A 25,806-nucleotide genomic window follows, 5' to 3' on the forward strand; every position below is an offset into this window, starting at 1 on the left:
CTAAAGAAGATATAGAAAAATACAAATGGTTAATAAGCACATGAAAAGATGCTTGAGGTCATGAGTTTTTAGGGAAATGCAAGTTAAAACCACAATGAAGTATCACCTCACACCCACTAGGATGACTATTGTCAGAAAAACAGAAAACAACAAGTATTGATGAGGATGTGGAGAAACTGGAAGCCTTGTACATTGCTGGTGGGGATGTAAAATGGTGCAGCCACTAAGGAAAACTGTGGCAGTTCCTCAAAAAGTTAAACATAGAATTCATTACGTGACATTACACAACCCAGATATTCCACTCCTAGGTATATATTTGAGCCCTGAAAGCAGGGACTGAAACAGATATGTGTATACCAATGTTCACTGCAGCATTTTTCACAAAAGCCAAATGGTGAAACAACCCAAGTATCCATCAACAGATGAATGGATAGAGAAAAATGTGGCATACACATACAATGGAATATTATTCAGCCATAAAGAGAAATGAAATTTTGATATCTACTACGACATGGATGATCCTTGAAAACATTATGCTGAGTGAACTAAGTCAGACACAAAATGACAAATATTATATGATCCCACTTACATGAAATATGTATCTAGAACAGGCAAATACATAGAGACAAAAAGTTACTAGTGGTTACCAGGGCCCGGGGGGAGGAGGAAATGGGAGTTATTGCTGAAGGGGTACTGAGTTTTTGTTTGGGGTGACTGAAAACTTTTGGAAATGGATAGTAATGGTAGCACAACATGGTGGATGTAATTAAGGTTACTGATTATATACTCAAAAATGGTTAAAATGGCAAATTGTTTTGTTATAAATATTTCACATTAATTTAAAATTTTTTAAAAAGAGATATATTTACTCAAAACTTTTAAAAGCTTATAATTACCTTGTCATCCTGAACATCACAAGTCAGCAAGCACAAGGAAACAAATGGAAAAAAACAGTAAATGCTTAGTTCCATAAATTCCACAAATGAGTCCTCATCATAACAGATAAAACTGCAAAAACACCCATGAGTTGTTTCTCCTAAAATGAGCTCTGTAAATAAACTAAAATTCATGGAACTGGCATGAGGTGGACATTAATGTAAACTTATGTGATGGCAGTTCTTATCTCTCAGGAACAAGTGCTTGAGATTCTTTTTGAGATGTTTCGTTTTTCTGGTTGTAAAACATGGTAAAATACTTGAGAGAATGTCCCTCCTGTTAAGTACACGGATGAAATTCTTACCCTAGGTCTGTGAGAGTTACTGTAATGCCCCAGCAAAGCCTCCTGAAATCCTTGTGGATGTGGAGCAGACAAGCGAGCCCTGGCTAGGCTCACTCGGTGTCATCCACCACTGTCCTGCAAAGCAGTTGTGAAATGGCGTGCCTCCCTGGCTGGAAGCTGAGTGGGACAACACAGCCCTGGGGTGTCTGAGAGGTCTGAATCAGTGTCATGGGCATTTTTCCTAGGAGAACACAAGACTGCTGAGACAGAAACAGACTGGCCACTGCTGCACGTAGGCTGGGAGCTGGGAGGTAGGGGGTTTGGTTAGACAGGGCCAGTCTAGTAGAGGATAGAGAGCAGCGGTATTCATAGGATATGTGAGCAGGGTAAGTGAGGGTGTGTGACGCCAGAAGTACATGTTCTCTTAGCTGCATTGTTTTTATGTACCTTGGTTCATTTTCTTCTCCTTTCCCTTAACTTTTACTACAATACTTGGTGAGAATGCCAGTTTGTCACAAGAGAAGCAGGGAAAGGAATCTTGATTGTGACTCTGGTCCAGTCAGCACACACGGGTCTTGTTTCTCAAGGCCCAACCATAGTCGTAGACCTGGGATTCAATTGTGACCATCCCCAGGAAGGTGACAAGCCAAAATGGAGAGTCCCTTTCTGGAACTCTTCTCATTTCAGACTTAAAGGGCTTATGATCTGTTTAATAAAGAAGTCCATTTCTTTATATTAACTCTACTTGCTACTGGGACTTTTTCTAAGAGTACTTAGTCACAAATCTCATGTTTAGCTTTTGATATTTTCTGGATGAGTAAGTTGCCTTTATCAAGTCCAAACATATGCCCCAGGTACAGAATCTTAATCACATGTAGAAACGCCATTTCTAAGAGGAGTACTCTCAGACTTTTCAAGCATCCAGTCCGTTACACATTACGGACATTTTTTATGTGGCAGGTCATGCAGTTGGGGTCTTGACTGCTTTAATTCCTGGTAACTGTATGCTCATGTGAACGGACACAGGCCAGGTTTTCAAGTTATTACTCAGATATTCCCTGTGACGGCAAATGACAAAAAGGTCCATTTTTCATCACCATACAAGTGTGTTTGGTCTCAAATTACCAGAGGATAGGAAAGAACTTCAAATGGCATCTAGATCCCAATGTTTGGGTCCTTTCTGTTGCACCCCTGAACGCAGCCCCTCCCAGCTGGACAGCTCCCCTATTAAACAGAATCCCTGAAGTGAGCAGTAACCATTTCCACGCAGCTTCCACTCACTGGAAACCCTGGTGGCATAGTGGTTAAGTGCTACGTCTGCTAACCAAAGGGTTTGCAGTTTGAATCTGCCAGGCGCTCCTTAGAAACTCTATGGGGCAGTTCCACTCTGTTCTATAGGGTCACTATGAGTCGAAATCAACTCGACGGTGCTGGGTTTGGTTTTTGGTTTTTCCACTCACTGATGCCATTTCTGACCTTTTCATCTGTTAGTTACCTTTAATAGCTAAACAGGCTATTTTCAATAAATAGGTTTAAAGTAGCATTTAATGCCTCCCACTCACAGCAAGGCAATTTTTATATTTTATAATATAATATAATATAATACAATATAATATATAATATAATAGTATAAATATATTTAATAGTATAGGATTTTTGTATTTTACTTTAGATTGAAATTTATTGTGGCCTGATTATTTTCAAAGATTCATTTTAAAAGCCCTTTGCTCATAAGTGAGAGGTGAAACTTTGACGGTCTTTTGGGATTTCACTCCAACTGGCATGTTCGGCAGTTTTAAAACATTTGATTTTTTTTTAAAATGATGAGTCTGAAATTAGAATAAAAAAGTTCCTACATGTTTGCTTCATTATAAACTGGAAGAAAAGAATAGGAAGGAATGGAGGCCACTTCAGCCATTTGTTCATGCTTACCTTGGGTTGGATGGCCTCTTTTTGGCTCACCAGCTGAGACCTCAAGATGAGGACTTCCTCCTTGCGGACATCAAGCTCCTCACTCACAGAGGTCAGCTGGTCCATGAGGACTTGGTAGGCAGGAGCCCCTGGGGCAGTCACCTCTGGGGTACCCTTCTCACTGAGGGCCTTGCGTAACTCATTCAGCTCATTTTTCAGTTTTTTGTTTTCTGATTCTAGTTCTTGACGCTGTATGAAGAGACAAAGAAAAGTTCATTGCTGTCATTCTCAACTTTACACTGGAATGCTGAGCCTCCCCTAAGCTGGCAGAAGAATTCTGTTGGAAAAGATCATCGGGGCAACCATAGGGAATGGCTTCCTGTGTTCTGTTGAAAACTCTGTTCTGCAAATTAAGGAAGTTTTATATCAACGAGAACGCTCCTTAGAAGCAAGGATGGCGAGACTGCATCTTGCATACTTTGGACATGTCAGGAGGGATCAGTCCCTGGAGAAGGACATCACGCTTGGGAAAGTACAGGGTCAGCGGAAAAGAGGAAGACCCTCAACGAGGTGGATTGACACAGTGGCTGCAACAATGAGCTCAAGCATAACAACGATTGTAAGGATGGTGCAGGACCCGGCAATGGTTTGTTCTGTTGTGCATAGGGTCGCTATGAGTTGGAACCAACTCGACAGCACCTAACAACAACATATCAAGTGGAGTCGAGCAAGGTGAATGGTAGTTTGCTTCATCAACCCAAATTCCAGAGTAAAATTTATTCTAGGTCTGCCCAGGGTGTGTTCACAGGCCTGGAGAGATTACTGAGTTCCAAGAGGCGAATCTAGCCCAGTCCTAAGGAGCCCAGGTTTGTTCGGAAACCCTAGTGGTGTAGTGGTTAAGAGCTATGGATGCTAACCAAATGTTGGCAGTTCAAATCCATCACGTGCTCCTTGGAAGCCCTGTGGGGCAGTTCTACCCTAGCCTGTAGGGTCGTAGCAGTGAGAACTGGTTTGATGGTAACAGGTTGGTTGGTATAAGGGCAAGTCTGGGGGTTCAGTTTGTCACATATTTCTAATACATGGTTCAGAATGGGTAGTTCCTTAAAATCTTGAGTAAAAAAAAAAAAAACCAAACCCTTTGCTGTCAAGTTGATCCCAACTCAGAGTGACCGTATAGGACAGGGTAGAACTGTTCCATAGGGTTTCCAAGGAGCGCCTGGTGGATTTGAACTGCCAACTGTCTGGGTAGCAGCCATAGCTCTTAACCATTGCACCACCAGGGTTTCCAAATCTTGAGTAGTGACCTATTATTGCCTTTGTAAAGCAGAATGGAAAGGCCACCAAAATCTGAGGCTTTATCTTCTAATTTAAAAAAAAAATTACTGTAGTATTTAAATGGATACAATTCCCTTTAGTGTGTTGATAACAAATAATTTGTTTTTCAAGCTTCTTCACTGTGTGGCATGTTTTTAAAGTTGCTGAAAGAAACCTTGGGAGGTACAAAGGGAAGAGGTGCCACCTCTTCCTTAGCCATCCAGATGGGCACACACATCATTCACTCCCTCCATAGTTTCACATACTACTAGCCATTCTCATTCTGTCAGTTACCACTGTCCTCTCCACACACTGCTCAATCAATGGCAATGGGAACCCAAAAAGAATGGGACTGACAACAGAGCAAAAGTGTCACAAGATACTGGTTGAGAAACGGCTAAGCAGACATTTAAAAGCACTGTGGTGCCTTATTAGGCACATGACACAGGGCCTTGTGATAAGAGAAATGAGACACTTCTGTATAAGGATCAAATATTTTGCTGTTTCTTCTTAGAGAAGCAATCTTGGGTTTGTCACACCATATCAGACCTTTCATTATGTTTTTTAAAACTGAAGTCTTTTTGTTCCCTTGTTTAAGAACATGTAACTCTTCCTTTGATGAATTAATCCATTCTTATGTGACAATGAATGTTCTTTCACAGCTCTAGTCTCCCACCAACTGGTGATTAGGTTCATATTGCTCATTTCTATAACAGAAAATACATGAATGCCTTCATGTTGCAGCCTAAGCTCTAGTACAGTGCTTCCCGATCTTCAGTGTGTATCAGAATCACCCAGAGATCTTGTGAAAACACAGACTACTTGGTCCCATACCCAGAGTCTCAGATTCAGCAGGTCTGGGTTGAGGCCTGCAAATCTGCATTCCAAGTTACCAGGTGGTGCTGACACTCTGGTCTGGGGACCACACCTTGAGAACCACTGGTCTAACACTTGGGAACGTTGTTGTCTGGGCTTCATTTTTACTTGCTACAGGGAATGTCTCTATTTGTCCATTTTTGTGTGAGGCCGGCAAAAGGAGAAGAGCTGGAGAACAGATTCATACTCCCATTCCGTTGGCCTGTCCCATCATATCTAATGCCACAGTCATATCAGTCACGCACTTTGCCTCATCTGTCCAAACCACATGGGGAGGAATGAGAGGGACAGAAGAGAAAAGGGAGAGATATTTGTATATATAGTAAAGGTACTGGCCCTTGGCAAAATTGGCCAGGACACACATTTTGCCTTTAGCATTCATCCATTTTGCCACTGTGAATGCTCTTAGAGGCATAATTCAGGACCTGACAGTCCTGGTTCCATCATTCTGGAGCTTGCGCAGGCCTAGCCATAATTAACGTGTTCCTGACACTACCCACTGAAACTTATGTGCCCTGTCTCAATCTGGTCAGGCCAGATTCTCTGTGGTGCCCAAAATGATTCTTAACAATCCCAATTAAGCTAATGAACAGAACCATGAGAAGGCCTTCTTAGCACTCTGCATATCACATGTTTTTTTTTTTTTTTATTTTACTTAAAACAACAGAAATGTATTGTCTCACAGTTTGGGGGCTAGAAGTTTGGATTCAGGGTGTCAGCTGGGCCATGCTCTCTCTTTCTTGTCCCTCCCAGGTGCTGCTAGCTCCAGGTATTCCTGGGCTTGCAGCTGCAGCCTAACTCCAATTTCTGCCTCCAATGTCACCCCTCTGCCTATCTCTCTATATCTGTTTTCTGTTATAAGGACACTACTCAGATTGGATTAGGACCCATCCCTCTCTGGTATGACTGCATGTTAATTTAACTGATAACTTGGTGGGGTTCAGTGGTAGAATTCTCTCCTTCCATGTGGGAGATCTGGATTTGATTCCTGTCCCCATACACCTCACGTGCAGCCACCACCCATCTGTCAGCGGACATTTGCATGTTGCTATAATGCTGAACAGGTTTCAGTGGAGTTTTCAGACTAAGACAAACTAGGAAGGAAGGCTTGGCAATCTACTTCCAAAAAAATAGCCAGTGAAAACTTCATGAATCACATGGTCCAATTCCATTGTGCATAGGATCGCCATGAGTTCATGGCTCTAACAACATTTCTGAATAAGGTCACTTTCAAAGGTATCAGGGGTTAAGACTTTAACATATCTTTCTCGGGGACATAATTCAATCTATAACACCCTCCCTGGCTGATCTCTTATGGCTCTCCCTCAGCTTCTGCCCTGAGTGCACCCTGGCTCTTTTTTGCTATAGTAGATAGACTTTTTTTTTCCTGCACATTTTAACTGTGCTTTAGGTGAAGGATCACATGCATTTTAACACTAGTTCAGAAAATGCCCTGATCTATATTTATGGATGTGATCCAAAGGAGAGCAGCCTAGACCAGTGAAATGCCAGCAGGATGTTATTTTGGGTTGGGTGTGTCCTCCAGAAACATGGTTACCTATTCTGTGTATGAGTATGTTACCAGGATTCCAACTGATTCGTTTTGGTTTGAACCTCTTCTAAGAATTTGCATTTCCATCCCAGATACACTAAATCAGAATCTACAGTTTAACAAGATCCTCAGGTGATTCTTATGTATAATAAATTTTGAGAGCCACTGATCTACTAGTGGTTCTTAGATTTGGTCCCTAACCAGCAGCATTAGCATTGCCTGGGAACTTGTCAGAAATGCAAATTCTCAGCAGTGGTTCTAACCAGAAGGAACTGGTTCAAAGCCCTGATATGCTAATACACAAAACATATGTATTTAAAGTAGAGTTATCTGAAGGTATAATAAATGTTGATTCCACTAAGGACTAAAACTTGGATCAGGAGTTTGAATAACTGAGTCCTAATAAAATTTAATAAAAAAGCATTTTTTAAAAGCATAGATTCAAAAATGGCAGCAGAGGCTGTTGTGCCATATGATGAAGAATAACATGACTACAGGCATATTATAGTGCACTGAAGGTCTGGAGGTCTGAAAGTGGAAGGGCCCAACAGGGAAAAGGTGAAACTGTACTAGAATGGTGGCCCATCGGGCTTGCAGGCTGCATTCAGTAAAGGACAGAAATCCAGAGATTGCCAAGACCCTTGACTTCCATAACCCACTAAATTTACATCTACACTCTTGTCATCTGATCATTCTAAACTTAACAGAAACACATAGAAAGTTCCTCTGGCTCACATTTTAAAAGCTTGTTGAGCATTACCTGCCTAGTCACATGATTTGGTCTTCTAGACAAAGAGTAAAAAGGCAACAGAGAGTAAGAATAATAGAGATGATTCTTTTCCACTACCATTTTCTTTGTCCAGAGATATAAATACCATTCAAGTTGTATTTCTGTTCATGGAACAAGGGATTTATTTATAATTTACAAAGAGTAAAGGGATCCTTTAGGGGATTTAAAAGGTATGTGTGAATATATATATTTTTTGTTTGTTTATTGTAAAAATTAGTTTCTAACAAGTAATGATAGGAACCGAGGGTATTTTGGAAAGTTTCATGTAGTCTGGAGACCTGGATTCAGCCTCTAACATCTGATAGTAAATAATTTAATTGTTCTAAGCCTCAGTTTGCTAACCTTTAAAAAGGGAATAAAAAACGTATTTCATAGGTTGCAACGATGATTAAATGACATAAAGCTAAAAAAATGTTCAAACTATAAAATAAATACAAGGTATTATTAGTCAAATGTTTGTTAAATATCGGTAGAAGAGTTCTATCTTTAAGAGAAGGAGCTGATAAAAGTATTGTGGGTGTGAGCACAGTAGAGGACAGGTGTTCTCTTTGTACAAAGATGTCATATGGCCTGGAGAGGAAGCAGTAATCAGCAGTTCTGAACCACAGGAAGTGGTAAATCCAGAGGACAGAGTCCTATTGTAAATTATGTTCTAAATCACAGTACTATGAAATCATAGGTCAGGGACTAAACCTGAAGTAATATTACCGAAAAAACAAAAACTTCACGGCAATTTGGAGAGTGCCTAGAAATTCTCAAACACATGTAAAAGCTTTAAAATAGTATTGAGTTTCCGTATGTTATGTTGCGGCTTTTCTAATTTTTAGCTTTATTTGGTTGTAATCATAAACCTTAGTGTAATTTTCCAGCCATCCTAGAATATAATTTGCAAAGTCAAAAAACAGTAAAACATTGATGTGACAGTTAATTGTGCGTGTCAACTTGGCTAGCCTATAGTGCCTGTTGTTTAGTCAAACACTAGTCTAGACGTGGTTATGAAGTATTTACACATGATTGTATCACTGGGCCCAAGTAATGCAGGTTACCCTCCACAATGTCTGTGGGGCTCATCCAATCAGTTGAAAGCCTCAAGAACAAAAATAGAGTTTTCCCTGGGGTGTATTCTACCTCCAGACTATAAATGTACACTTTACCAGAACTTCTTCACTCTTTATCCTTTCTACCGCATGACCTATGGATTTTGGAACATAAAATTGCAGGAATCTCCAGGCTGTTGCTTGACCTACATATTTTGGACTTTCCAGTCCCTCACAATCACAGGAGCCAATTCCTTAAAATCAATCAATCAATTACTCCCACTCTCTCTATAGATCATAAAAAAAAAAAAATCATAGCCTTTATTAATTTCTACAGCCTCACATGGCAGTAACTGCACCTGTTACTGTTTAGACTGAAGTGTAGCTTGTATGAAATAGAATTTATAAAAGGAAACAACACAAGACTAGAAATAATATCTAGGCCTCCAATGTAACCTCCAGCCCTTAAGGTTGTTCTTTGAAGAGAAGAGAGGCTCTGTGCAGGTCTCTGTAATACTTGCCAAAACAAAATATTGAATGTCTTGGGCAGAAACTTCCCATTACCTTGAGTGACTCATACTCCAATTCGGCACCTCTAATTTGCGGTCTTTCTTCTTCCTAAGGAAAATATATAATTTATATTTTTAATTGTCACAATTTTGCTCTTAGAATATTTACCTGCTCTACAGAAAACAATAAGGAGAGATTAGCCCTTACTACTTTATCCAAATGCTGCTTGGTTAAGTTACTTCTGGGCTAAGTTCCCAATGAAGAGGAGACTGGAGAAGTGGACAAGGCCCAGCCTCGGCACCTCAGTTTGCCCCAGCTTCAGTGGCTGGGCAGCACTGCGCACCTTTGCCTTACTGCGGAGCACCTGCTCCTCCTTGCAATCCAGCTCATCCTGCAGCAACTGCTTCTCCTGCTCCAGCTCTGTGACCCGCTTCTGGAGCTTGAGGAACAATGACATGTCCAGAGGTACCTTCTTCTCGCTTGGCTCCTAAACCCCAGAAATCACAGCACAGTCAAGGTGAGCCAGCCAGAAGATATATAAGTCAATGAGAAAATGATAAACAGCCCAATAGAAAAACAGGCAAACTTCAGAAGAAGAATTATAAATGGCCACAGAATATATGAAAACATGCTCAACCTAGCTTGTAATGGCAGAAATGCAAATTAAACAACACTTTTCTACCTACCGATTGAAAACTGAAAAGATTAACAATGCCTGTATTAGCAACAACATCTCACAAGATGTTCAAGTACACAAAGATATATACGGAAAAGGATTTCCCTGCGGCATTGTTTTTGTTATTGCAAAAAACTAGAAACAACCTGATTGTCAGTGAATAGGACAGTTGGCTTAGATAAATCACATTATACCCAAAACGTACTCTGTAGCTGTTAAAAAAAAATTAAGTAAAAAATACAAGTTGAATTAAGGATGGAATAAAGAAGTTTATAGAATCCAATGAGAATGAAAACACTTCTTACCAGAACCTTTGAGACTCAGCTAAAGCAGTGCTGAGAGGTCAATTTATATAAATAAATGCACACATATGAAAAGAACAAAGGGCCAAAATCAAAGAATTATCCCTACAATTTGGACGAACAGAAAGAGAGCAACAGAAGAAACCCTAAGGCACCAGAAGAAAGCAAATAATAAAAATTACAGCAGAATTAAATGAAATAGAGAACAGAAAAACAATTGAAAGAGTAAACAAGACCAAAAGCTGGTTCTTTGAAAAAATTTACAAAATTGATAAACCACTGTATAAGCTGACAAAAGAAAAACAGGAGAGGAAGCAAATAACCTGAATAAGAAATGAGATGGGTGATATTACAATAGACCCAACTGAAATTAAAAGAATCATATTAGATTTCTACGAAAAATTGTACTCTAACAAATGGATAAATTTCTAGAAAAACACACACACGTACCTAAACTAACACAAACAGAGGTAGAAAAACTAAATAAACCCATAACAAAAGAAGAGATTGAAAAGGTAATTCAAAAACCCCAAACAGAAAAAAGCCCTGGCCCTGACTGGCCTTGACGGCTTCACTGCAGAGTTCTACCAAACTTTCAGAGAAGAGTTAACACCACTACTAACTACTAAAGGTATTTCAGAGGATAGAAAAGGGTGGAATATGCTCAAACTCATTCTATGAAGCCAGCATATCCCTGATACCAAACCAAGACACCAAAAAAAAAAAAAAAGAAAAAAGAAAATTACAGACCTATATCCCTCATGAACGTAGATGCAAAAAACCTCAACAAAATTCTACCCAATAGAATTCAACAACATATCAAAAAAATAATACACCATGACCAAGTGGGATTCATATCAGGTATGCAGGGATGGTTCAATACTAGAAAAACAATTAATGTAATCCAGCACATAAATAAAACAAAAGAAAAGAACCAAATGATCTTATCAACTGATGCAAAAAGGCATCTGACAAAGTTCAACACACATTCATGATAAAAACTCTCAGCAAAACAGGAATAGAAGGAAATTTCCTTGACATAATAAAGGGCACTTATACAAAGCCAACAGCCAACATCATCAAAATGAAGAGAGTCTGAAAGCATTCGCCTTGAGATCAGGAACCAGACAAGGATGTTCTTTATCACCACTCTTATTCAACACTGTGCTAGAGGTCCTAGCCAGAGCAATTAGGGTAGATAAAGAAATAAAGGGTATTCCGATTAGTAAGGAAGAAGTAAAAGTATCTCTATTTGCAGATGACATGATCTTATACACAGGAAACCCTAAGGAATGCTCAAGAAAACTACTGAAACTAATAGAAGAGTTCAGCAGAGTATCAGGTACAAGATAAACATATGAAAATCAATTGGATCCCTCTACACCAACAAAAAGAACATAGAAGAGGAAATCACCAAATCAATACCATTTATAGTAGTCCCCAAGAAGATCAAATACTTAGGAATAAATTTCACCAGAGAAGTAAAAGGCCTATAGAAATAAAACTACAAGACACTGCTGCAAGAAACCAAAAGAGACCTACATAAGTGGAAAAACATATCTTGCTCATGGATAGGAAGACTTAACATTGTAAAAATGTTTATTCTACCAAAAGTGATCTATAGATAGATACAATGCAATTCTGATCCAAATTCCAAAGACATTTTTTAATGAGATGCAGAAATAAATCATTAACTCCATATGGAAGGGAAAGAGGTCCCAGACAAGTAAAACATTACTGAAAAAGAACAAAGTGGGAGGCCTCACACCACCTGATTTTAGAACCTATTATACTGCCACAGTATCAAAATGGCTTGGTACTGGTACAATAAGAGATACATAGACCAATGGAACAGAACTGAAAATCCAGACATAAATCCATCCACATATGAGCAGCTGATATTTGACAAAGGCCCAAAGTCAGTTAAATGGGGGAAGACAGTCTCTTTAACAAATGGTGCTGGCATAACTGGATATCCATCTGCAAAAAAATGAAACAAGACCCATACCTCACACCATGCACAGAAACTAATTCAAAACGGATCAAAGACCTAAATATAGAATCTAAAATGATAAAGATCATGGAAGAAAAAATAGGGACAATGTTAGGAGCCCTAAAACATGGCATAAACAGTATAAAAAACATTATTAACAATACAGAAGAAAAACTAGATAACTGGGAGGTCCTAAAAATCAAACACCTATGCTCATCCAAAGACTTCACCAAGAGAGTAAAAAGATTACCTGCAGACTGGGAAAAAGTTTTTAGCTATGAGATTTCCGATCAGTGTTTGATCTCTAAACTGTACATGATGCTGCAAAAACTTAACTACAAAAAGACAACCCGATTAAAAAATGTGCAAAGGATATGAACAGGCACTTCACTAAAGAAGACATTCAGGTAGCAAACAGATACAGGAAGAAATGCTCACGATCATTAGCCATCAGAGAAATGTAAATCAAAACCACAATGAGATTCCATTTCACTCCAGCAAGGCTGGCATTAATCCAAACAATACAAAATAATAAATGTTAGAGAGGTTGTGGAGGGACTGGAACACTTATACACTGCTGTTGGGAATGTAAAATGGTACAACCACTTTGGAAATTGGTCTCACGCTTCCTTTAAAAACTAGAAATAGAATTACCATATGATTCGGCAATCCCACTCCTTGGAATATATCCTAGAGGAATAAGAGCCTCTACACAAACAGATATATGCACACCCATGTTCACTGCAGCACCGTTTACAATAGCAAAAAGATGGAAGCAACCAAGGCGCCCATCAATGGATGAATGGATAAATTATGGTATAGTCACACAATGGAATACTACGCATTGATAAAGAACAATGATGAATTTGTGAAACAGTTCATAACATGGAGGAATCTAGAAGGCGTTAAGCTGAATGAAATTAGTCAGTTGGAAAAGGACAAATATTGTATGAGACTGCTATTATAAGAACTCAAGAAATAGTTTAAACAGAGAAGAAAATATTCTTTGATGGTTATGAGAGTTAGGAGGGACAGAGGTATTTACTAATTAGAAAGTAGACAAGAACTATTTTAGATGAAGGGAAAGACAACACACAATACAGAAGAGGTCAGTACAATTGGACTAAACCAAAAGCAAAGCAGTTTCCTGAATAAACTGAATGCTTCAAAGGCCAGCGTAGCAGGGGCAGGGGTTTGGGAACCATGCTTTCAGGAGACATCTAGGTCAAGTGGCATAATAAAATCTATTAAGAAAACATTCTGCATCCCACTTTGGAGACTGACATCTGGGGTCTTAAACACTAGCAAGCGGCCATGTAAGACGCTTCAATGGGTCTCAATCCACCTGGAGCAAAGGAGAATGAAGAACACCAAAGACACAAGGTAAATATGAGCCCAAGAGACAGAAAGGGCCACATAAATCAGAGACTGCATTAGCCTGAGACCAGCAGAACTAGATGGTACCCAGCTACAATCGATGACTGTCCTGATAGGGAACACAACAGAGAACCCCTGATGGAGCAGGAGAGCAGTGGGATGCAGACCTTAAATTCTCATAAAAAGACCAGGCTTAATGGTCTGAGACTAGAAGGACCCTGGAGGTCATGGTCCCCAGACCTTCTGTTAGCCCAGAACAGGAACCATTCCGAAAGCCTACTCTTCAGACAGGGATAGGACTTCATTATAGGATAGAAAATGATAGTGGTGAGGAGTGAGCTTCTTGGATCAAGAAGACACATAAAAGTATGTGGGCAGCTCCTGTCTGGAGGGAAGATGAGAAGGCAGAGGGGGTCAGAAGCTGGCTGAATGGACACAAAAACAGAGGGTGGAGAGAAAGAAAGTGATTTCTCATTACGGCGAGACCAACTAGGAGTACATGGCAAGGTGTACAATAATTTTTGTATGAGAGACTGAGTTGATTTGTAAACTTTCACTTTAAGCACAATAAAAAGTATATTAAAAAAAAAAAACCAAGTTGCAGGAGATTACCTATATGATCTTATTTTTGTTAAAAAATAAATATACGTGACCTTTAAAAGTAGATCTAGTACAAGGCCGTCAGTGGTTACCTTGGAGAGTGGGGGGAACTATGTGGAACTGTCATTTTCTAGTTTACATGTTTCTATATTTGAATTGTTTACAATGAGCAGGCACTACTGTTGTAATCAGGAAAATAATTTTTAAAATGGTGAAGAGCCAGCAGAAATATACTGAGACTAGACAGAAAAAACTGGTTACAGAATTATGTATACATATCTTTTAAGAAGGATAACCTAATGGCGTCTTAGAAACATGTCAGTTAGTTACAAAACAGAATTATGCTGAAAATTACTAGGATAAAGGAATACCAATTAAAGCTAAAAAAAATTTAAAAAAAGAAAAGATCTATTCTTCATCATGGAAGCTCTGATAATGTCACATTGTTTCACCTTGTTTCTTCAGGTTTTAACTTTTAATGAGATAAGAAAAAATAACTATCATTAAATTTAATGGAGAGAATAAAAAATCCTGTTTTTAAGTGACAGAGGGAGGGAAGAAGGAACGGGGAGAGAGAACAAACAATAACCTATTTATTTAATGAAGTGGTATTATTTTAAGTGATTAGTAAATCTTATTTTTGCCAATTTTAAAAAAGATGTTTATTTTTATTTTTCTGATTATAAAAGCAAAACAAACTTTTATAGAAAATTTAGGAAATAAGAAAAATCACAATTTTTGTCCAGTCTTTTTTCTAAGCATCTATAAAGAATTGAAATGATATTTTCATTATAATTTCGTATTGTCTTTTTAGCTTAGTATTGTAATTGTTTTTCGTATTTAAAATATAATATTTAAAACCATAATTTTTAATAGCTATGTAAACAGGTGTACCATCATTTGCTTAGCTATGATCTTACATTTCTAACTTTTTGCTATTGAAATAAATAAATATGCTACAATAAACATCCTAGCACATAAATATTTAAACATCGACATTTTGAAGTCTCTTGATATAAGAGGCTAAATTCATTGGGTCAATTTACACTTCCATCAGCAAGTACTACGGATGAGGCTGAATAATTTTCACATTCATAGCTGTCTTTGGTCTTTTGTGAATTGTGAACAGTACCAAGTTCTGTGTGCTTACAGTTCTAAGAAAGACTAACAAGCATCAACTGAATGAAAGGGGCATTAACAGGCTGTCAAGATTATTTACCCGCAAACTAATTACACCTAAACTTTTTCTTACGTCCACTATGTAAGAAAAAGTTTAGGTACATGATCTTCACTATAAAGCCTGTCCTGACTTAGCAGAACAGAGACAGTCTCTTGCCTGAATATAGAATTACTACAGAATTTCACTCATATGGAAATTTATTTCTATACTCTCCACAAATAAATATTTTAGCTTATTTACAATTAAAACATTCCATGTTTTTTCATCTTTTAATAATCTATTTGTCCCTGAAATTTTTAATTATTTGAACTTTTTTTTATATTATAGTAGAATTCCATTATTCTGTGAATAGTTCATTCGCTGTACCTAAAACGTCATCATTTGGAAATCTTTTCCTTGAGTCTTAAATGGACATTTTTGTTTAACAAGAATCCTCTCATTGAAATACTATAGAGATAACCCTTTGGATATCTATCTGCTAATACTACATAAAGAATTAGTTGATTGCTACATCATACGAGCAAAATTCTATAGATACGAATATTAAAACAGGAGAAGGGAGAATACAAAAGATAACATTTGACAAATGCAAAATGCCTTCAAGCATAATGGTTGGAAATTATTTAAGAGTGATTTGGGGGAGGGTGTCCATTCTTATTTCTAATGACACATTTAATTAAAGGGATGCCATTTGCCCTCTCTCCACCACATGGGCAAGAAGAAAGACTGGGTCATCTGGCTCAAAGAAGTTTCTGGAGTTTGTTTTGCTTTCCTTTCTTATTAAGAGCTTTGTTACCTGGGACTTTCCTAAGACAGTGAAGCTGTATACTGATCTAAAAATAACACGAGTCTCTCATCTAAAGAAATTAAAAGGAAGATAACAGAATTTATTCACGAAATTACCACAACAGGCCTAGAAGTCATTCCGGAATTATTCCTAAAATAACTGAGAAAGTTATGATAACTCTTTCCGTGGATTTGATAGGAGGAAGCTGGATGGCAGAAGCAGGACTCGGACAGTCAGTGGCTACCAGGAATAAATACATCCTAATGGTTTTTAATGGAAATAATCAACCATTTATTCCTCTATTTTATAAACTTGATTTTCACAAGCTGTGTTGCCTTCCTCATACTGCCACCCCACCTAGAGTTTTCAGCTTTGCTTCTGTCCTCCAGAAGTTTAGTCCTGTTAACTCCAACAGCTAAGGCCCCGTCCCAGTGACTGAAACAGCTTCATAAACAGATAAACATTAGACAGTTTTCAACAAAGATTGTCATTATCAGGCTCAGGGATAAAAACAGCACCTCTGAAGCTTCATTTAATAGAAAGATTACTCGCTGTAACATTTTTTTTCAAATGAACAGAAAGAGATGGCAGAAACTCACCATTCTAAGACAAGAAAGGAAAGAATCATTCAATTTCTTCACCTGTTCTGTCAGAAGCAGTTTATTTCTGACTTGGCCATTTTCTCAGGATATGACATAAAAATTAAAGAGTTGTGCCTGAACTAACCATTATTAAAACAAAGAGTATATTTGAAAAGAAGACCTAAGAACTGGTTTGGGAATAATCTAACTTAAAATCACTGTAGTTTTAGAGTTAGAGCGATAAATTCATTTGGGTTTCATACCACATAACATACAACATTAAAGCAGATTTCTAAACTATTTTCCACATATGTCTGTGGAAGAAAATTTATATTGGTAACAACTGGTATTAAATAGAGGCAGTGGTTTTGCTAAACTCTTGGACATTGGGATTTACAATATTCAAGGATAAGGGGTTTATTTATTTTTAATTTACCTGAGTCTGAAATAAATTCTGACAGGCTGTATTTTTTGTACACAGAATACATTAAGGTGTAAAAACAAATTACAAAGGGAAAATCTAGCCATCAAAATTACATTAAAAATTAACAATAAAATGTGTATTAGCCAAAAACATATGCAATAGGTATGTAGTGTACACAAGCTAATGAAACACAAGTCACTCATGGAGAATAACCAATTCAGAACCAATATTGTGTGTTTATAGCAACTGTGGTGCAGTGGTTAAAGAGCTCAAATCCACCAGCTGCTCCCTGGAAACCCTATGGGGCAGTTCTACTCTGTCCTATAGGGTTGCTATGAGTCGGAATCAAGTCGATGACAATGGGTCTGGTTTTTTTTTTTTGGTTTGGGGTCTACTCTGTAATGGAAATGCTACCTGTGAACAACACTACGGTCACATCTTACTTTCAGGAATGGGGGTCTAAAACATACCTCTGTCCTCGAAGGAGTATCTTCAGTTTCTGCAAACTCAGAGCTAAAGGTGTATTCAGACTCATTGCTGCTGTGGGTAGAGTCTGTTCTTTTGTGTTCAAGCTTAGGCACATTCTGCAAGGCAAATAAACCAGGCATAATTATCAGAGCCTAATTAAGCCAGGTATAATTAATGGTGACAACATCTACCTTGACTTGGTTCAAACCCCTGCACACTGACTGGCTGTACTGATGCCCAAATGAGCTTTTCCATGTTGTCTTGATCAAACACTTACACAATGGCTACCTACTGAGCTCCTAAAACAAAGAGAAGGTAACACCTGTATGGCATGAAAAAAAACAGTCACAAAGCCAAATGCCCAAATGAAAATTACCTGTGGTGATGAGCAGAGTCCCCCTTGGGTTTTTAAAGCTGTGAGTGCCAGTCACACTGGATGAAGCGTAAGGTATAATGCCTCAGCAACCCGGCACTGACCTTAGTGTCACAACCCAATAAAACTTATTTAAAGGTTCAACAAATATATGTAACAGCATGCATAACCACTTCCCTCCACTGTTGTTAGTTGCCATCAAGTTGGCTCCTACTCATGGTGTATGTGTAACACAATGAAACCTTGCCCGGTCCTGTGCCATCTCCAAGACCTTTCATATGTTTGAGCCCATTGTTGAGGCTATTGTTTCAATCCAGCTCACTCAAGGTTTTCCTTGTTTCTGCTGACCCTTTACCAAACATATGTCCTTTTCTAGTGACTGGTCTTTCCTACACTGTAATTGATCATAAATGGTTTAAAAAAAAAAAAAGGGAGGGGGGTTGGTTTTCACAAAGGTGACTATAATTTCTGTCACTTTTATACAAGCATGAAGCTAAATCTCTGGATCATCAGTGGGAAAGATGGGCAGTGCAGAAGACGTAAAAAAGCTGCACCAAGAATCCTCTGAAGATCCCTGGGTTTTAACTCAGAGCCCAGATGACACTTTGATGACACCCAGTACCTATAAAATCAGTATTCAGAAAGCTCACAGGGAACAGAATAGTAAAGCGATCGCTGTCCCTTCCTTCCCATAGAAGAAGGCGCTAAAGAGTGACTTGGAGGAAAATGGAATAAAAAAGCTGGGTTTGTGCTTTCCTTCCTGAGGTAGCCCCAGTAGAGAGGCAAGGAGGTTCAGTGGCCTGGATCCTGCAGGGCTATATAGATCCTGAGAGCCTCAGAAAGGCCTCTGAGAGCTTTATGATCTGTCCAATATCCTTTTCCCCTGTCTCCAGTTGCAGGAAGGGCCAGAAGCCACAAAAAGTTTCTTTGCCTCTTTTCTTCCAACATCCAGGCTTATACAAAACAGACCCATCTGTGTGACAAAAGAAACCAATATCCAGGCACAGTTACGTCTCCCAGGCCAGCCCAACCTGTACTCCATTGCCTAAGGAAGATCTGAGAATACCAGAACTTCTGAAACTACCCAGAAGCTGCGGTGCATGTTAAAGGGGAAAATCACCACACGTAAAGTAAAAGACACTCAGATTTATCTTGTGTTTATATACACAGGCACCCTTACTTTTTAATGTCCCTAGCCCAAGCCCACAGTTGTATGGGATGATGTCTCTTTAATAAACTGGTTGTGGCATTAAGAAAAACAGGTAGGAGGGCAATCATTTTCCCAGAGTAGCATGAGTCTGAGAAACAGGAACTGGAATGCCAGGCAACTGATGTGTGTTTGCTGTTTTCAAACATGTAGTAGTGTTCATGTTTTAAAGCCAAAATATATGTGTTTCTTCGGTTATTCTTCATTCAAATATAGTCATCCACATTGGTTGCTGAAAACAACTGTTGCCCCACATGGACAGATCATTCAATTCAAACTCTCATACACTAGAGAAGGGATTAGAGAAGTAACTATTAAAGAATGGTATGTAAAAGAAGGAGACAGTGTCTCAGTTTGATAGCATCTGTGAAATTCAAAGTGATAAAGCTTCTGTTACCACCACTAGTCGTTATGATGGAGTCATTAAAAAAACTATTATAATCTAGATGAGATTGCCTATGTGGGGAAGCCATTAGTAGACATAGAAACAGAAGCTTTAAAAGACTCAGAAGAGGTTGCTGAAACTCCTGCTGTCTCCTATGATGAACACACACACACCAAAAGATCAAAGGCCAAAAAACATTGGCAACCCCTGCAATTCGTCACCTTGTGATGGAAAACAATATTGAGTGAAGTTGTTGGCTCAGGAAAAGATGGCAGAATACTTAAAAAGATATTCTCAACTATTTGGCAAAGCAGACAGGAACTATATTACCTCTTTCATCAAAAGATGAAATTATGGCACCTCCACCAAAACCAAAAGACAGGGTTATGCCTATACCATTATCAAAACCGCCAGTATTCACAGGCAAAGAGAAAAGAACGCCCAAAAGGCTTTCACAAAGCAATGATTTAAGAGCATGACTGCAGCCCTAAAGATTCCTCACTTCAGGTACCATAATGAGGTTTACCCTACTGAGCTGTTAAGTTACGAGAAGATTTAAAATCCATTGCTTTTGCTCATGGGATTAAACTCTTCTTTATGCCCTTCTTCTTAAAGGCTGCTTCCTTGAGATTACTACAGTTTCCTATCCTTAATGCTTCTGTGGATGAAGCTTGCCAGAAGCTAATATATAAAGCTTCTCATAATATTGGGATAGCAATACACACTGAGCAAGGGTTGATGGTCCCAAATGTAAAAAAGTTCAGATATGCTCTGTATTTGAGATTGTCACTGAATTGAACCACCTCTAAAAATTGGGCTCTGCAGGTCAGCTCAGAACCATTGATCTTGCAAGATCTTGCAAGAAGGATGTTTACACTTTCCAATATTGGATCTACTGATGGTACATACGCCAAACCGGTAATACTGCTGCCTGAAGTAGCAATTGGGGCTCTTGGATCATTTAAGACCCTTCCTTGATTTAACCAGAAAGGAGAAGTATACAAGGCCCAGATAATTAATGTGAGCTAGCTGGTCATAGAGTTATTGATGGTGCTACAACATTCTGCTTCTCTAATTTGTGGAACTCCTACTCAGAAAACCCAGTTTTTATGCTACTAGATTTGAAATGGAGATGGATAAGACATCCTTGAACTTTCTGTGCTTCCAAAGAATATGTAGGCCTAGCTGTGCCAGCACATGCTCTTCATTGCAATTTGTAATACAAATGATTTGTACTATATGACTAAGGTTCTAAGGCACGATACTTATCGCTGTTCTGTTAGACTTTTTACTGAAAATGAGAAACAGTATAATGGTTCTCCTGGGGCTGTCCTGTCACATTTTATAGGTAACTAAAAAAACAAACCCGTTACACTTGAGTTGATTCCGACTCGTAGCGACCCTATAGGACAGAGTGAAACTGCCCCACAGGGTTTTCAAGGAGTGGCTGGTGGATTTGAACTGCTGACCTTTTGGTTGGCAGCCAAGCTCTTCACCACTGCGTCACCAGGGTGTCCCCTATATGTCATGGTGTGACTTAATATGGTGCTGAGGTCTTTGTGTCAATGGACTCCAACTGGCAAGAACACAATGTTACTAAAAGTCAGGTAGCCATATACAGTATTTGCCCTGTTCTTTTTTTTCTTTTTTAACTGACTCTTAATGAAACTTTCCGCTCGACTACTCTTAGTTGGGAAAAGGAATCTATGTACAAAAATGTTTTCCATTTCCCTACAATAATGCAAATTGTTGCGTAAAATAAGTGGAATTATACTTATCTTTTAAGATATCCTGGTGTATATTCTTTCTCTATAGAGAGTACCGTCTATAAATGACTTATTTATATAAATTAAAAAATTAACATCTTTTAAAAGGGGGAATCATAAGCTGATCTTAAAAATGCCCAATTATAGTTTTATAACCAGTAAGACTATTTAAGGTGTTTGTTTAAAATGGATAAATTTTTAGAATTTTGGTGTTTTGTTGGGAAAACTTCACCTTCACAAACTTGTTTCATGTAAGGAAGGTACTTTAAATGTGGCAGCCTCTGGTATTTTCTTACATTCAGAAATCTACTGTCTTTTAACTTTCTTAGGCTTCAGGAAAAAACAGGATAGGGTAAGAAATTGAGGTCTATTCTATCTTCCATATCCTGAGTGAGAAAGTGAATAAGAGGAGAGAGAAGAACTTAGCGGTATTATGGGGAGAAAAATAAAATAATAAACGTAATACAGAAATGAAGATATCATAACAATCATTTTGTTAGAGGCCCACTATCAGAAATAGTGTCAAAATGAATACAGTCCAACATTTTGATTTGCATTCAGAAATTCAGGTCCTTTCTAATGCTGTCTCAATGAATATTGCATGCCAAATTTAGTTGTTCAAGTTAAGTGTTGTGACAGAAAAAAGTACTTTTGATGTCCACTCGATTTTTTTTCAAAATGGGAATAATTGCTAAATCAAAAAATAATAAATCATATTCAGATAATAAAGTTACAAAGAAAATAAAATCATCCACAATCCCACCACTATTAACATTTTAATCATATAGCTGTACCCATAGCTATTCTTTTTGTAAAAATAGGTCATAAAAAAAATTAAAAAATAGGTCTTAAAAAATTCTACATTATCATAATTAATAAAAAAATTTTTTTTTTTTTAATTAATAGGACCATATAAACTTTAGGACAAAGTTTCTTAATAAGCTTACTAAAGATGGGTGGACATCTATTTTCCAACATGTTATCTATTATAATTTCTTTGCCCAATCCAACTTATTTAACATCCCAAGGAACCTCAGAAATACTGTGCAGGATACAAAGCTTAGCTCTAACTATAAATGAAGCATAGATTAACCATAACTGTTAGCGAGGTTGTCTAGTAGAGTGAGTAAAAAATATACCCAACAATGGAACTCTAGGGAACATGAACACTGAAAGATAGAGCAAAACGACTGTAGGGAAAGCTAATAATGAGAGAATGTGAAAGAGGCTTCAATGAGGACAAATGCAGTAGGCAAACCAAGGAAGATAACACTAACAAGGGTCCCTTAGACTTGTCATTTATAAGGATCATGGTGACCTACTCCTACTTCTCATTTCTCTGTCACATATAAACCAGGATAGCATAGCAAAGATGCCTGAAATCACGTCCAAGTACAGGACCTATATTTTTCTTAACCTCTGAGATTGTTTCCTTATCTGCAAGGGGATAAATTTATTTCATTTCCTCTGTGTTGCATAATCTCTTTATTTCGACTTTGTAAACATCTCTTATATTTTAAAGAACCTTGTCAGGAGGTCCAGACAGAAGCAAAATTTGAAGCAAATACTCTACAGATACTAAATTATCTTGCTTTTTATAAGAGCTATTTCAGAGCACTTCTGTCCTTTTGTACCATCGGGTTACCTTTAAGACTGATACTTGTAGAGAACAAGAGAGCGAGAGAACTCTGTTTCCTGATAGCAGGATAAGCAGGACAGGTTGGGTGAGCCCAACAATTAAAAGTACAAAAGGTACATTTGCAAATGCAGAAGAGTCCTTGAAATAGGTAATTTTTTTTTTGTATAGACATGTTTTATTCTCTTTTCAAATGTCATTTTATGACAAAACAGTATGTCAAATAGAAGCATCATAATTTCTTTAACCATTCTCTTGGACCTGGACATTTAGGTTATTTCCAGAAGTAGATAATTCTTAAATAACTTTTATTACAAATAGGGGCTACATTTTCTTTTCTAGGAATATATCTTTGGAATTATAATAAAAACTGGGGGAAGAAAGACTCAACCATATAAAGATCTGCTTTATATGCAAATTTTGCATTAAGATGTTCAATACATAAAACAATATCCAGTTGTTTTGAATTTAAACTATTTCACAGTCCAGTCTTTAAAGTGCTGGACTTTACCAAATACTTAAAAATAAAGTTTTTTGATTTCTGGGATTTGCTTTAAAATAATCCACTGAATGGAGGTACAGATGTGAAGACCATTTTGGAACTGAATGATCGGTAAATAGAATATGGGTGCAGTGGTGGTTCAGTGGTAGAGTTCTTGCCTTCCACGCAAGGAGACCCAAGTTCAAGTCCCAGTCAATGCACCTCCATGCAGCCACCATTCGTCAGTGGAGGCCTGCATTACTATAAAGCTGAACAGGTTTCAGTGGAGCTTCTAGACTAAGAGAAATTAGGAAGAAAGGCCTGGTGATTTACATCTGAAAATTCAGCCAAAGATATGGATCATTTTAACAGCCCAATCCTGTTGTGCATGGGGTTACCATGAGTTGGGACTGACTTGAGGACTGCTAACAACAACACATGGAGTACACGGGGGTTCATTCTACTATTCTCTCTACTTTTGTATATGTTTGAAATTTTTTCTTAAAAAAAGTGTGCTGTCACGTTATGGGAAGAGCAACAGGGTCACAACAGGGTCACATAATAATGTGTGTATAAGTTTTTGTATGAGAAGCTGACTTGAATCATAAACTTTCAGTTAAAGCACAATTGTAAAAAAAAAAAAAAGCATTTGACTTACCACCATCAGGGTCATCTCTTCCCTGAGGTCATCATATCGTTCTTCCAGGCGACTGAACTCATTCAGAAGGTTCTGATATCTCAACCTTTCATCATTAAGATCAAGTTCCAGTTGTTTTGTTTCTTCTGTTAGCTTCTTCTCCATAGTCTCTGAAAGAAAGAAGAGGGAAATACATAGCAAAGATAGCTCTGTAGAATGCAAGAATGAAAACAGGTACATTGATTTTCAGGTTCTCTGCCTGGAATTTTTATTTTTAGCACCACTATGATCTGAAAAGAATATATTACCAAATGTAGGGAAAGAAAGTATATCATGACAAAAAAATGAAGTCATTTATTACTAATAACAACTATCATCTATTGAGTTCTTCTGGGTACATTCTTAGTTGGTAGTCCTATCCCAAAAATGGTAATTATCTTACTTCTTTCCTGGTGTAAGAGATGTTTCAAAGCATTTCTGGCCATTTGTACCATAAGATTATCTCTAAGGCTAATACTTTTAGGGAGCAAGAGAGATAGGGGCCTCTTTGTTTTTTGATAGCAAGACAAGGAGGCACAGGGAACGTTAGAAAGGCTTAAAGAGGTCACACAGCAGGAATGGGAAGAGCCCACTCTGACTTCAAGGGTCATGTCCTGTACCATATGCTATGGCACCACTAGTCCATATGCTGGTTTCAGCACACCCTTGATAAACTTTGACCAGTCATTGTCTATTAACTAAAGTCTATTTTTTTATTCCAATAATATTCTGCTTCAGGCTATTCGTAACATTCTTTTGTCCAAATTAATGTACTCTCTCAAGTATCTGATGGAATGGCAATTTCTCATGGGGCCTAGCTGTAATGCTGTACAGAATCTCTCTGCTGGTCCTTAGTCCCATGGTTCCATCTTACAATTTTCCAGCACTCTAAACTCTTCTTGCTGTCCTGTTAGTCCCTAATTTCTAACTAGATAAAATCCCTAGGTCTGGTCACCTAAATTGTTCACTTTTCTGGCCACCTCACAGGTGCTAGGGGAATCCTGACCTTCCCATTTACCCACCTACTCTGTTGCCAGTAGCTTGCATTTGGCTGGTACATGATCTGCAGATTAGAGATTAGCCCCTGACTGCAGAGAAAGCAAAGCAAAAAAAGCCTCAAATCTTGCTATATGTTTTAACTCAATGAGCCAACCAGTCACTTTTACAATATTAAGCTTCCCACACCGGGCCCCATTTTACCCTTGTTTTGTGGCTAAATTTTAGTTAATCTGCCCTTCCTGCTTCTATTGCTTTGCCATTTCCTTCTCTGTAAGCGAGCACTGCAAGTAGGTTGTCACAACTGTTTCCCTGGTGCCCACCACAATGCTTGCCTAGAGTGGGGCTTTAGTAATTTGAAAATAGTGAATTTCTTCTCTCGACAACATTCTATAAACTGCCTTTTATTCTAACTGGTTTGTTGAAGCTGCTACAAGGCTAACAACAAATTTTTCCTAGGCAAATCCATTGTTATTTCTTTGCTGTTATTGTTCAATTTCAAGTAACATTTTCCTAAAACTACTTTCATCATTCTGGATCCTTCCCTTACATTCTGCATTCTAGCAGCTAAGGCTTCAGTGACTCTGCTTTCTCTTTTCCTCTTAATTTTCCTTTCTTCTGGATTCTTTTCTCCACTTTATCCCTTACTTCTGGTCATTTTACAAGGCTTAATTTCAGGTTTTCGTTTC

The 25,806-nt window shown here is 38.1% G+C and overlaps 1 protein-coding gene and 1 pseudogene across 10 annotated transcripts in view; one reads left to right on the forward strand and one right to left on the reverse strand.

Annotated features, from left to right (window-relative positions):
• The window catches only part of MYO5A (myosin VA), a 264,298-nt gene that overhangs the window by 51,663 nt on the left and 186,829 nt on the right, over window positions 1-25,806 (reverse strand). For all 10 annotated transcript variants that reach the window (XM_064295235.1, XM_064295232.1, XM_064295233.1 and 7 more), the window contains 5 exons: window positions 24,104-24,252; window positions 17,600-17,713; window positions 9,553-9,696; window positions 9,264-9,317; window positions 3,152-3,379 (listed from right to left, as the gene is read on the reverse strand). In XM_064295235.1, coding sequence (XP_064151305.1) covers window positions 3,152-3,379; window positions 9,264-9,317; window positions 9,553-9,696; window positions 17,600-17,713; window positions 24,104-24,252 — 689 coding nt within the window. The remainder of the gene's footprint in view (window positions 1-3,151; window positions 3,380-9,263; window positions 9,318-9,552; window positions 9,697-17,599; window positions 17,714-24,103; window positions 24,253-25,806) is intronic.
• On the forward strand, window positions 19,112-20,789 carry LOC111747819 (lipoamide acyltransferase component of branched-chain alpha-keto acid dehydrogenase complex, mitochondrial-like; annotated as a pseudogene).

The sequence above is a fragment of the Loxodonta africana genome, chromosome 12, assembly GCF_030014295.1.
Source record: "Loxodonta africana isolate mLoxAfr1 chromosome 12, mLoxAfr1.hap2, whole genome shotgun sequence".
Classification (NCBI taxonomy): Eukaryota; Metazoa; Chordata; class Mammalia; order Proboscidea; family Elephantidae; genus Loxodonta; species Loxodonta africana.